Genomic DNA, 13429 nt, shown 5'->3' on the forward strand with positions numbered 1-13429 from the left:
TTATCAGTATATTTTTTTTTTGATGAAGTAAGAAGAATGTCATTAACAAAGCATCAAGCAGATGCACAGATTACAAAAGAAAGAAATATCAGCTCCCAAAAAGGAAAAAAAAGCTATCTAAACAGCTAACAGCAGAGATCTATGGAGCTGATAAATTCTAGGAAAGAATCGACACTAAGTACAGGAGAGAGATTAACCCAACCAAAAAGAGTAATCAAACATCTTGCTTTAAAGGTAGAGATGGGAGTTGGGGTGCCATCAAAACATCTTTTGTTCCTCTCCGTCCATAAGCACCACAAAATACAGGCTGGAACCAAAGACCAGATCTGCTTGACGGACTTCCCAACTTTCCAAGAACTCCAACACACAAAAACCTCTCTCAATGATCTTGGCATGACCCAAGTGAGTCCAAAAAGTGAGAAGAACATGTTCCATAGGCCTGTTGCAACTGTGCAATGAAGGAACAAGTGATTAATAGATTCTGAGTTGCACAAGCACATGTAGCATCTGTTGACTATTTGGAATTTCCTCCTCATGAGATTATTCTGAGTCAAGCAAGAATCTTTTAGAGTAATCCAACTGAAACAAATAACTTTAGGTGGCAACTGTTTCATCTTTTTGAAATTTGCTTTTGCAAATCACAGCTTCATGACCAAGTTGTTATCCTTTGGATTAAGCTTTTCTTACCTTGTTATCCTTTGGATTACTATCCGCCCGCATCTGCGCCTTCGTGCTTGGCACGACTATAATATAATGGTAATTCCAAATCTATCTATGGAATTTGAGGAGATAGCCAGATTTGAGGAAATTGCTTGGAGACCAGGATCCAGGGTGCTATGGTTGAACAAGGGGATACAAACTCAAAATTTTTCACAAGATGACCAATGTCCACAAAAGGTTCAAAAACATTGATGTCTGAAGTCTAGTAGGGAATTGATATATCTTTACATTTTACAACATTGAAGTTGAGATATGATTATTGTAGAGGACAGTCTTTGAGAACTATGAATTGTCGAGAAAAAACAGATACTTGTATGGGTATTAAAATATATGATCCAAAGACGAAGGGTAAATTAGACTCTAGAAAAAATTCCTTCCACCTTACCTAGGACAATATCAGATTCAAGTGATGATATAAGTCCCATATGCTGATATTATCTTTCACGTGTGCTGCACTTGTTTTATCTCATTTTAATCTATGAATGTGAGTCAGTAACTAGAAACAGACTCATTGCACTGTTTTGCTTGAACAGGGAAAATCATATGCCTCTCTGGCCCTCCTGGAGTAGGCAAAACCAGTATAGGTCGTTCAATTGCACGTGCATTGAACCGCAAGTTCTACCGATTTTCTGTTGGAGGGTTGTCTGATGTCGCTGAAATAAAGGTATAGAAAGATCTGACCAGCTCAAACAACATTCTTTTGTGGTGCACAGAATCTTTAATATTCATGACTAACTTTCGGATACACATCAAGGGACATCGACGGACTTATATAGGTGCCATGCCAGGGAAGATGGTGCAATGTTTAAAAAGTGTGGGAACAGCTAATCCTCTTGTTTTGATAGATGAAATTGATAAGGTATTTTATGGTTTACAAAGTTACTACTTCAGTTGTATGTCTATGACTATGATAGACTTCTATGTTCTTTTTCACTATTTAATCTCTGTCTGATGACCACAAGGAAGATTTTTGAGCATGAGCTTATTGTGTTTTGCTTGGATTTCTTCTACAAACTTAATGATTGAAAAAATTGGATAATAATAGATTAATTTCAGTAATAGCCCTGTATTTTTGCTTCTATGGCAGCTGGGAAGGGGACATGCTGGTGATCCAGCAAGTGCTATGTTGGAGCTTCTTGATCCAGAACAGAATGCAAATTTCTTGGATCATTATCTTGATGTTCCTATTGATCTATCGAAGGTTAGTTCTTTCGGGTCCACTTATCAGATTATTGTGTCTGTTGATTGGCCCTTGTGGAATGCCTCTAAAACCACTTGATGAATGGGAGCTAATGTAATAGTAAAATCTTGCAAATATCTAATGTCATTATGCTCTTTCACTTTTGTTATTTTCCCTCCTTTTTTATATTTGTTTTGCCTCTTATATTAGCTAAGTTTGGTAAAAGTTTCATGACAGAACCTTTCCTTTTATTGTCCATAATGGAAGCTAACTGGAAGTATGTTATTTCATGTCTCTGCTCTCTTTCTATCTTTCTGACTGTATTATTGTAAGTGTAAGTAGAATGTTGTTCTCTTGATACTTGAGGGAAAATGGGTTTCTTTGGTATTTGGTTGTTGGTGACCGTTCAATAGGAAAAAGGTTGATGCATTGAGCTTTCCTGCTATCTGTTGGAGGTATCTTTGAGGGCTTTACTAATGAGGGATACAATTCTATACCTCTTGATGTTTTCGATAATTGGAGCAACATCCTTTGAGCATTTAACAATTAGTTTACCTCTAACACTCCAAATCTTTGGGTTCTAAACACTGGTATTGCAGTGCACCAGTGCACCCCAATAGGCTACACGAGTGTTAGCTATTTAGGAGACATGTGCTAGCGAGGGGATGAAGTAGGAGTATTAGGCAAAGGGGAATGTCAATAGGCAAATGTCAGCGCCACATGTTCTCGAGCTAAAATTGGAATCTAGGGATTCCAATAGAAAACTTTGTTAGTAGAATGCTCTTATATATGCTTACCAAGTTTGGAGTCATTTAAAGTCTGCTTACCTATGGTCTTGACTTAGCCAAGGAGCAATGACATTGTCGTAATTTGCTAAAGCTTCTGAAGGCCTAACTCATTCCACGAGTGTGACAATGGGATGAACTTCATTGAGGTGTGAAGGAAGTCAAGATGAGGAGTTTGTACCAAATGACATCTGATTTGGAATTCAAATAAGATATAAAGGCCTATTATAATTGCTGAGCAGAAACATGTCTAATCCTGACAATTGGGTTGAGTTTATTTCTTAAAGATTATATGAGGGGAAGCAGGTGACAACCTACCTCGGTATGTTGACAATGGTCCACCCCAGTTGTGCTGCCTTGAGGGAACTGCAAGAGCCTACCTGGGTACCCATGAGGAGTGTCTATGCTATCTATATGAGTTTGGGAATTCTATGGATGGCACGTGGCCTAGGGCCAACAGAGGCTTGATATTTGGAAAGATTAGGCCCTGCGCATAGCCCTTGTGATGGAATAAGACCGTTGTGACGATTGAGTAATCGAGGAAGACTCTCTAGAGCCTTCTATGACTTTTAGTAGTGACAAATATTCAGATACAGCAACCCAAATTGGATAGGATTACAAATTTATGATATATGAGTTCTAGTATACAGGCCAAATCATTAAAGAACAAAAGAAACAAGAGAGTTCCAATTTTGTCCAAAAAACCCCATGTGATTTTATCGTTTCAGAAATGAAGAGACTCCTACAAGGCTACAAAACTTGGAAGAACAAGAAATCAAGGCTTACGCTCTATTGATTTTAGCAAAGCGTGAGAATCCTTTTTAAAAAAACAATAGGTAGCTTTACCTGAGAATCCTTATTAAATAGAACTAAAACTGATAGTGTATTATTATATATAGTTGAGCTAGGAGCTAGGAGCCGTGAGCTATGCTCCATTTGAAGTTTTGATGACTAACAAACATGATGCAAGAACCAGATATTGAACATATCTCAAATAAGGACTGGTAGTGTTTTTTTTTTTTTTGAAAAAGTTAACTTGTATTATGAACAAAAGGAATACTCAGAAAAGTATTCCAATAATACTTACAATAAAATTACAGAGGGAGAGGTGTCCCTACTAAGCTTCATAAATAATCTAAAATACTAGGAATATCGTCTTCTTCTTGAGGATATTCGTGTTTACACCAATAAAAGAAAAGGACTAGACAGTTCATCTTCAGTTTCTGCAAAGAGCAACTCTTGTTTTCGAAACATCTCTGGTTCCTTTCCATCCATATAGTCCACCAAATGCAGGCTGGGACAATCTTCCATCTCTCCCTGTGTCCCGACTGATTCCCATCTCTATTCCAGCAAGCTAGAGCCTCTTTGATGCTCCTTGGCATAGTCCAGCTTATGCCTCTAAATTGATGAAAATCTGCCATAACTTCACAGTCTCTCTACAATGTAGAAAGAGATGATTTATTGCCTCAATCTCACATTCACAAAAAGAGCACCTAGAGCAAAACTGACGACCTCTTTTCATAAGGTTGTCCTGGGTGAGTGTGGCCTGTTTGGCTAGTAGCCAAGTGAAACATGCAACCTTGAAGGGTACCTTGGCTTTCCAGACTCTTTAGAGCCTTATGACCTGACTTGTGAGCTTGGCTTGGCTTCAGGGCAGCTAAGGGTTCGTTGGCCTAGATATACAGTTGTGGGGTGATGTTGCAGCATGTGAGATGAATGTATGTTGTGTGAGCTTTGCTTGGCAATGCCATGAGACAATCGAAGGTATGATATGGAAGACGCACATAACCAATGCCAAGGATTGGATGTTGCTCTACTCGGGCTAAGTGTAAGCTATGTGTGCATGCACAAGGAAAGTGTCAAGCTTGGGGATAGGACTGTGCATGTGAGAGCATTACTTAAGTCTAGCCCGAGGGACTAGTATGTGCATAGCCAACCCGAGAGCGTGCATGGACAAGATCCAACATATGAAGATGTGCCACAAAAGTTGATAGCATGTCAAGGATTGAGGCATTCGACACCAAATGGCTAGCACAGTTGAGGTGAGCCTCTGAGGTAAGCTTCACCATAGGCATCAGATTATGGCGAGAAACCTTGGAATTGAGATAGGTTGGTCGGTAGCAGGAGGGACTATGGGCTCCACACAAGTTATTTGTGTGTCGCTTACGCAAAGAAAATATCGGCCCATAACATTAACTATTGATTAAACTAATAAAAGTCTACCTAGTGTTGACCAATCAAGAACTCACATGTCTTGAAGATGAAAGTAGTAGAAATGAGGATGTTGAGATGGATGTTTGGGCGCACATGGAGAGGTAGGATTAGGAGTTGTTGAAGTGTGTGACCATCTCATCTAAAAGCTTAAGTTGTTAGAGAGAGCACACTTTCGTTATTTGATTATATTCTTAACACTCCCCCTCACGTGTAAGCCTGATTCTTTTTCAGGGCCAAGCACGTGGAAATTCTTTTCTGATTTGGGTGGCGGTGAGATTCAATCTCAGGACCTTTGTCTGCTCTGATACCATGTTGAAGTGTGTGACCATCTCATCTAAAAGCTTAAGCTGTTAGGGAGAGTGTGGGAGAGCACACTGTTAGGGAGAGCACAACTTTATTAGTTAATTATATTTTCAACAGAAGTGAAGATATTTTGGACAAGTTGGGAGTGCCCTTCGTGGTGGACAAGATGAGGAAGACAAACCTGAGATAGTTCGGGTATGTGAAAAGAAGGTGTAGAGATGCCCCAATGATGAGGTTTGAGAGATTGACTATGGTGGGTCTGAGGACTTGGGTAAAAGGTTAATAGGTAGTCGAGCGTTGTCTAGTTTTCCTTATCAGTATTATTATTATTACCCTCATAATATTTTATTATTCAATTTTTTTATTACCTAGTACTTCCTTTTCGTCAGTTGTCGTATTGTTTGTTGTTGCTATTGTTCTTTTCTCCATTATTTTCTACATGACCTTCTTACTACTGTATTTCCTTTTCTTCCTGATTTTGATATGCTTTACTTGTGCGGAGGGTTATTGAAAACATAAGGTTGTGTACACACCACCCTGCCCAGGGTCCCCCTTGTGGTGTTACACTGGGCATGTTGTTGTTTACCTATTGATTAAAGATTTTTCCTTTAATTTTAAAATGACAACTTTACACTTAGCAGTAGTATTTTATTTTATCTGAACAAACATCAGCAGATCAATGGCATGACTGGAGAGAGAAGTGGATGGGTATATTTGCGTACCATATCATTTGGATTTATCATTGACTCGGATAATTTACTATGTCTTTTCACGATGGTAAATATTTGTATAATATTTCCAAATGTCATAGTTAAAAGAAAAGCATCTTTCTATTATTTTGGTAGTATTGGGGAAGGTGACAAGACACGACATGACTCAACTTCATATTACCGATGACATGACTCTAGATAGGAAGGAGTGGAGGTCACGTATTAAGGTAGAAGGTTAGTATAGTGTTGTCTTGCCTCGGAAAATTTAGGCTTGTTAGTGCCTGTTGTAGTACTAGTCGTACCCATGTAGTTATGGACATATGTTGTTTGTTGTGTTTCAATTACCACACTATTTTGTTGTTGTTATTGTTCTTTCTTGTAGACTTTACACTGCTTTTTTTATTAATTGCTATGCTTTCCTCATTGTTTTCTTCTTTTTTTACTTGGGTTTGATGCACTTGAGCCAAGGATCTCTTGGAAACAACCTCTCTACCTCCATTAGGTAGTGGTAAGGTCTGCATACACTCTACCTTCACCAGACCGCACTTAGTGGGATCTCACTTTGTATGTTGTTGTTGTGGATCTGACTTGGTTATGGGGAGGGAGGCAAGATCAAAACCTTGAATTATAGATGTTGAGATATATATGAACCTGAATGAACTTATAAAATTCAACCTCAAGGTTTAGTGTACTTGTCCAAAGGATAATTATGATTATAAAATCCCTTTTCATGCCAAAAATGGAAGACAAATTGGAGCTTTGGTGCCTTCAGGTTCCTTCTAGCCTTGTTTACTATCATCTTTGTTTAATACAGTTACCTACTCAATTGTACTTTAAACAGGAAAAACAACCTACATGTACTGTTGTTGATAATGATTTTTCCTTTTTTGTAACTGCAGGTTTTGTTTGTCTGCACAGCCAATGTCTTGGAAATGATACCTAATCCTCTTTTGGATAGAATGGAGGTAATTGCAATTGCTGGTTACATTACTGATGAGAAACTGCACATAGCCCGGGATTATTTGGAAAAAAGTACCCGTGAAACATGTGGGATCAAGCCTGAACAGGTATGTATCAAAGAAACGTCCCTAGTTGCATCTCATTTATTTCAGACTCATTTATCAGTTGAGTTTTGTGCATATTTTTCGGTTCCAATTTTTGAAATCTCTGAGCAGACATAGGTCTGTTGGTGCTACGACGTGTGTTCACTCCTCCACATGCTCTTTCTTTAAGAAAACAGTATCAAGCATCAAATATAGTTGGTAACCCGATATGTTAATTGTTAAAAAATGTTGCAGATGAATTTTTATGAGTATGAACAAGTGATTAAAAGTTTGGTATAAGAAAACTAGCTCCAGATAACATGGAGCTACGTCTTTTCATATGAATCAGAAATGTAAAATGATTTCTAAACTTGATTGCTCTAGTTTAATCTTCATATATTTTGCTAAATTGTTGTAATTTTTATTCTCTGTCCAAATAATTGTTTGTGTTTATAGTTATTTTTGGTTGTATTATATATATATATTTTTTTTATTTCTTTTTTTGTTTTATTTTATATATAATGATAAAGAATGTACAAAGGCAGTATAATTAAGCATAATTACAGAGCTTAATAAAGACAAGCTCCACTATCATCTACAGGGAGTCTAGAACATCAAAAATAGATTCATGACTTTCTAAGCGGACTCATTGCACCAAAAATATAACCGGACCCGGCACTTCATTTTTATCTTCTGTATATGACAAGGTTTACCTTCAAAACATCTATTGTCCACCATATGCAAGTTGGGACAACCTTTCATCTGTCCTTTTGGATTCAGTTGACACCTTCTCTATTCCAGCGTGCTAGAAGATCCACTATGATCCTAGGCATACTCCAACCAGTAACCTAGGCTGATAAACATCCTCCACAGTTGTGTAGTTAGTTTGCAATGTAAAAAAAGATGACTGATTGTCTCTGGCTCACTTCCACATAGGTAGCATATAGAGCACAACTGATAACCTCTCCTGCAGAGATTATCCTGAGCGAGAACTGCTTCTCTAGCTAGTAGCCAGATGAAGCATGCTACCTTGTAAGGTATTTTTTTTTTATGAAGTAAGAGGTGATGCTACCTTGTAAGGTATTTTCACCTTCCAAATCATCTTCCGTGGCCAGCATTCAATTTGATTGTTGGAAGTGTTGAACTCCTTATATACTGTGTTCACAGTGAATTTCCCTTGCTTCTCCGCACTCCACCTTAAGCTATTCTCTTAAGAAAGTTTTTGAACTGTTCAAGAGTCTTAAACAATTCAATCAACTTCATTTAATGGCCTTCTAAAAGTGAGGTTCCATCCTTGATTGCTCCATGAAGCACCTACTATTGCCTCCTGATGTAATAAAGGGTACATATCTGGAAACACCTATTTCAAAGGGTCTTGATTCAACCAAGTATCCTTCCGGAAAATAGTCTTCATGCCATTCATTACCTATTTTTATTATTGTCTTCTCCTTGAACATGGGCCATAAATTTCTAATTGTCATTGACAGACTAGTACCAGATGGACCATTCACATTTTTAATTGTCCATCTGCTATATCTTGTCATATTTTTCTAGGATCACCTCCTTCCACAATGATTGTTCATCAGTTGCAAATCACCCTAACCACTTCATCAGTATCTTTGATTTTGAACCTTCAAGTTTGATGCCCACACCCCCTTTCCCTTGCTGTCCAGGAGATGGTCCCATTTCACCAGATGTATCTTCTTCTTGTCACTGTTTCCTTCCCAAAGGGAATTTCTTTTGATTTGATTTCTTGATCACATTTATTGGAAAGGGAAACATTGACATCAAATTGGTAGGCATAGCATCAAAGACAACTGATTCAAATTGATTTTCCACCTAAGGAAAGATGTAGTCTTTTCCAGCTGGCTAACATTTTTTCACATTTCTCTAAAATCTCATTCCATATTTCTTTTGACTTACTTTTGGCTCCCAAGGGAATTCCTAAACACACAGTTGGAAGAGTCCTTATTCTTCAACCAAGAATTGCAGCCAGAGATTGGATCTGGTCTACCCTGTTTACTGGATTTATAGAGCTTTTCGTCCAGTTTATGTCTAAACCATATGTAGCTTCAGAGTGAACAAAAATAATTCTTATCATTCTTAATTGATCATCTGCATATTGTAAATTTGACTCTTCGTACTCACCTTGAACCCCCTAATCCAATTTATTTCTTGAGCCTTCTTTAGCATATCATGAATTCCTTCCATGGCTAGTATGAATAAGAGTGGAGACAATTGATCACCCTGTCTTATACCCCTCTAGGAAGGAAAACCCTCAGCTGGATAACCATTAACAAGAATTAAAAACCTGACTGTGCTAATGCAATATCTTATCCAATTTATCCATCGACCACCAAAAGTCCAAAACCCACGTGCCTCATAATTTCTAGTACTCCCTCTGTTTAAAAAAGAATGACCTACTTTCCTTTTTAATCTGTTTAAAAAAGAATGACCTCTTTCCTTTTCAAGGCCACAAGATTAAAGGACAATTTTGTACATTTGACATACCTTTAATTTAGGACCACAAGATTCAAAAGTCTTCTTTATTTTCTTAAACTCTGTGTCAAGTCAAACTAGACCACTCTTTTTGAAACGGAGGGAGTAAATAATTCCAATTTATATGATCATACGGATCCTGGCATAAACCAGGAAACAACAAACCATCTAAAGCTTTCCTCTCATAACCTCAAAGCTTATTTGCAATGTACTAAAATATGGTACACATCCTCACTTGCCTCCTTACAAAGGAAACACCAACTCAAGCAGATGACCTTTCGTTTCCTAAGATTCTCTGTCATCAAAATCGCCCCTCTAGAAGCTAACCACGCGAAGAAGCACACCTTCCTCGGCACCTTAGGAATCCAGACCAAGATATGTGGAAAACTAATCTCTTCCCTAACCAGAAGCTTTTCATTTACGGTGAACAACTTGTTATTTTCCAACTCCGAACTCAAAGCATCAAGATTGTCAATTGGTTCACATTGTTATTGAAGTAAAACTAGCAATCTTTGGACTCCCAACTCCCAACTCCGATCACCTTTTCCACTTTCTCCTTACTTCATAAGTTTCTTGCTTCCTCAGACAGTTTTGCACCTGAAGTGAGCTTGCTGGAGGCATTTTTCGAGGGGGCAGCAGCTGCACACTCGTTCTGCTCCACATCGTCGGCCTTTTTTTCCTTAACCCTAACTTTTTCAAATTCAAACTGCCTGTCTTTTCTGAAGTATCTCCACCTTTTTCTGATACAGACTCCATATTTTCCGATGGATGACGCCTAAAATCACCCGTATACAGAGTATTCCAACCCTCTTTTTCTCTATCACCTTCTCCCCAGGCTTAACTCTTGTGTTAACCAGACCCTGAAACTTTCTCCACCACCATAGACACCGGAACTCTTCCCCCTTTCCTCACCAAAATCATTACCCTTGAGACATCAGTCAAACTACAGTCTTCCCCCAAAACCCACCCACCCTCGCGAATCTCCAATGCTCCTAAACAAATCAATACACCAGAGGTGTAACGGCAACCCCACTATATTCACCACCCCGAGCCTTCTCTTCTTCTTTGGGACTCCATCGCTATTGTCTCTGACCATCTGTGGAGTCTAAGCAGATTATCCTCCATCCATCTCTCTCCCTCTCTGAAACCTCGATCAGCCTCCAACACGCAAGGAAATCTGAAAAGGAAGGTTGAATATCTCCCATAGAAGAGACTTTGATACATGGATTTACATTCGAAGGTTTAGCAGCCCAAGTAGAAACCAGGTCCGGTGAAGTTACCCTTTTCTAGAACTTCCTCACCAAACAAGTCGGGAGGAACTCTTTCCTCTCCGCTGTGTCCTAGCGACAATCTGAACCGAGGTTCTAACTGTCCCTTTAGCCTTCTACAGCCACCATCCAATGTCGGTGCCAGTGAAACAACCCTCCTTGAAAGGCTGCTTGTCCAACTTCCTAGCTTCTAGAGAGAAGTAGGAGTCTCTCTCTCTCTAGAACCCATGATTTTACTTTTTTCTCTGTTCTTTTCTTCTCTATGTCCAATTTGCACAGAACGCCAGGCTCTTTATTTCTGATTCTAGTATCCACTACTTCATTAGCAATTAAGACAGCTTCCATGATCTATATTCATTCAATGAAAGCGTCCTGTTGGTTGTCCACTAATTTGAGTATTATTTTCTTCAATCTCTCAGTCAGAATCTTAGAATTAACTCATAGATACTGCCTATCAAACTGATGGGCCTGAAGTCTTTCAACTCCTAGGCTCCCATTTTTTTTTAGAGTCGAGGATACTAAAGTAGCATTAATGCTTTTTTCAAAATTACCTTGATCATAAAAATCCTGCACTGCAGCTACCACCTCTTTACTTATCACGTACCAGCACTGGTTGAAAATGCCATGGAGAAACCATTAGGCCCAGGAGCTTTGTCTCCAGCACATGCTTTCATTCTATCCCATATCTCCTGGGTTTCAAAGGGACCTTTAAGCATCACATTATCCTCATTATTGACCTTAGGACAGTTTCCTATTAGACCTTGAGGTCTCCACATTTCAAAGTCAGAATATATCTGCTGATAAAAGGTAACAATTTTCTTGTTGGTATTTGCTGGATTGATCACCTCCTCTCTCCTTATTATCAACTTAGCAATGTTGTTAAATCTTCTATGAGCATTTGCAACCTGTGGATATATTTTGTATTCTATCCCCTTGATTCAACCATAGGGCTCTTGACCCCTTGTCTCCAAGCCACTTCTTCATTCCTTGCAATATCCTCAAACTTCATAGCCAGAGATGCTTTTGTGGCTTGTTCTTCCTCATTTATGTACCTGTGATCATTATGGATCTCCTCCAATTCAGCTAACTGATTTAGAATACTTGCCTTTTGCAAACCCAAGTTTCCTTGGGTAGTCTTGCTCTATTCCTTGAGTTTATATTTTATTGCCTTTAATTTGAAAGCTAAAATGTAGTCAGGTCTTCCTTCATGGGAAAAATAATCCCACCATTCCTTCACCCTTTCTTTGAAGTCCTCCGTTTGTAGCCACCAATTCTCAAATTTGAAATAGTAATTGACTGGCTCCCAGCTACCACATTTTAACATAGTTACCTTTGACCTTTGAGGCCTCCTTCATGGACTCACAAAGCCATCTCATCATCTTCTTGCTGAAGGATGTTCTCCTGATAAAAATTTCTCGCTGTCCATTCGGATGGCTCAGCTCCTCCTGCTCTTCTGGAAATATCATATGATTTGAACCCTACTGCGAAATATATGATGTCGTCGTCCATCTAAATTAGAAGTTGTTAGCAATTATCACAAAAACCAAGTTAAGTTCCTGCCATGTAGCCGGCTAGCATTCTTGGAAAAGATGCTACTTGGTTAGAATAACCTTGGAAAAGTTATTCTTGGAAAACGTGCATGGGAGCATTTTTAAGGACCTAAGGCTTAAGATTTGTGTGTTATTGTTTTCATTATTACTTCTCTTCGTTAAGGCATAGGCCTTAGAGCCCCACCCTGCTTTTACTCTGGTTTTTGCTTTTGACTACTTTGACTGTGGACGTAAAATTATTTTATTGTGCTTGACTGGTTGCTGGGTGGATTTTAAATAATTAATAAGGTAATTGAAGGGATGCAAGTATCAATTCGAATAGTTGAGGTGCGTGTAAGTTGGCCTAGACACCATTGTTATCCCAGGGAAAAAAGCAATTGAATTGGTGCCCTCGTGGTAGTGCAATCTCTATTATACGATGACTGCAGTAGGTATTTTCTCCCATCGTCTTAAAGATGAGATTAATGTAATTTGGGGAACCTTATATTTAGCTTTTTCAAATTCTGCTTTAGTTGAGGTAAATGCCATATGAATCTTTGGTGGAAAAAAAAACAGAACATATTTTTCACCTTAAATATGGGCGTCAGAAGTTAATCAATTGATATCTGGGAGGGCTTATGGATACCTTTGTTAGTCGTGGCCTTCTAGAGCGGATAAAATCAGTTCAGATTTTAAAGCAGCTTTATAGGCTGCTAGTACTTTTTTCATGACACAGTAGTAGCTTTGTGCTTCCCCAGACCCCACCTGTGAATTTCACTGGGTTGGTTGTTGTAGTAGTGGTAGCTTTATGCTTGTCTAATGGAAAACACAGCAGGATAGGTAATCACTTCGGGTACCATTTTGCTGGAAATGCCAACTTCCGGATACTCCTGTAAATTGTTCGAGTTGATATGGTATCAAGTGGAAAAGATTCAGAGTTTGAGTTCGTGTATATGTCACCTCTCTCTCTCTCTCTCTCAGGATTTTCACGTGGTAACTGGCAGTCTCTCAGATGTAGAGAATTTGAACTCAAGTTGGGGAATTAAGTGTGCAAACATTATGTTAGTAATTGATTGCAAAATTTGAAGGGATGAATTGTTGATGTTTGGTTTAAATCTTTCAACATGAATAATTATTGTGACAGTTAGTGGATGTGATTTTAGTACTTCCGGTGGATG

The 13429-nt window shown here is 38.6% G+C and overlaps 1 protein-coding gene across 1 annotated transcript in view; it reads left to right on the forward strand.

Moving 5' to 3' along the window:
- Positions 1–13429, forward strand: part of LOC102590267 (lon protease homolog 1, mitochondrial-like) — a 35627-nt gene that overhangs the window by 19110 nt on the left and 3088 nt on the right. Inside the window, exons 13-16 of the mRNA XM_006341758.2 lie at positions 1254–1384; positions 1475–1579; positions 1808–1921; positions 6812–6979. Of these exons, the coding sequence (XP_006341820.1) occupies positions 1254–1384; positions 1475–1579; positions 1808–1921; positions 6812–6979 (518 nt within the window). The remainder of the gene's footprint in view (positions 1–1253; positions 1385–1474; positions 1580–1807; positions 1922–6811; positions 6980–13429) is intronic.

Source organism: Solanum tuberosum, unplaced genomic scaffold (genome assembly GCF_000226075.1).
Source record: "Solanum tuberosum cultivar DM 1-3 516 R44 unplaced genomic scaffold, SolTub_3.0 scf00028, whole genome shotgun sequence".
Taxonomy (NCBI): Eukaryota; Viridiplantae; Streptophyta; class Magnoliopsida; order Solanales; family Solanaceae; genus Solanum; species Solanum tuberosum.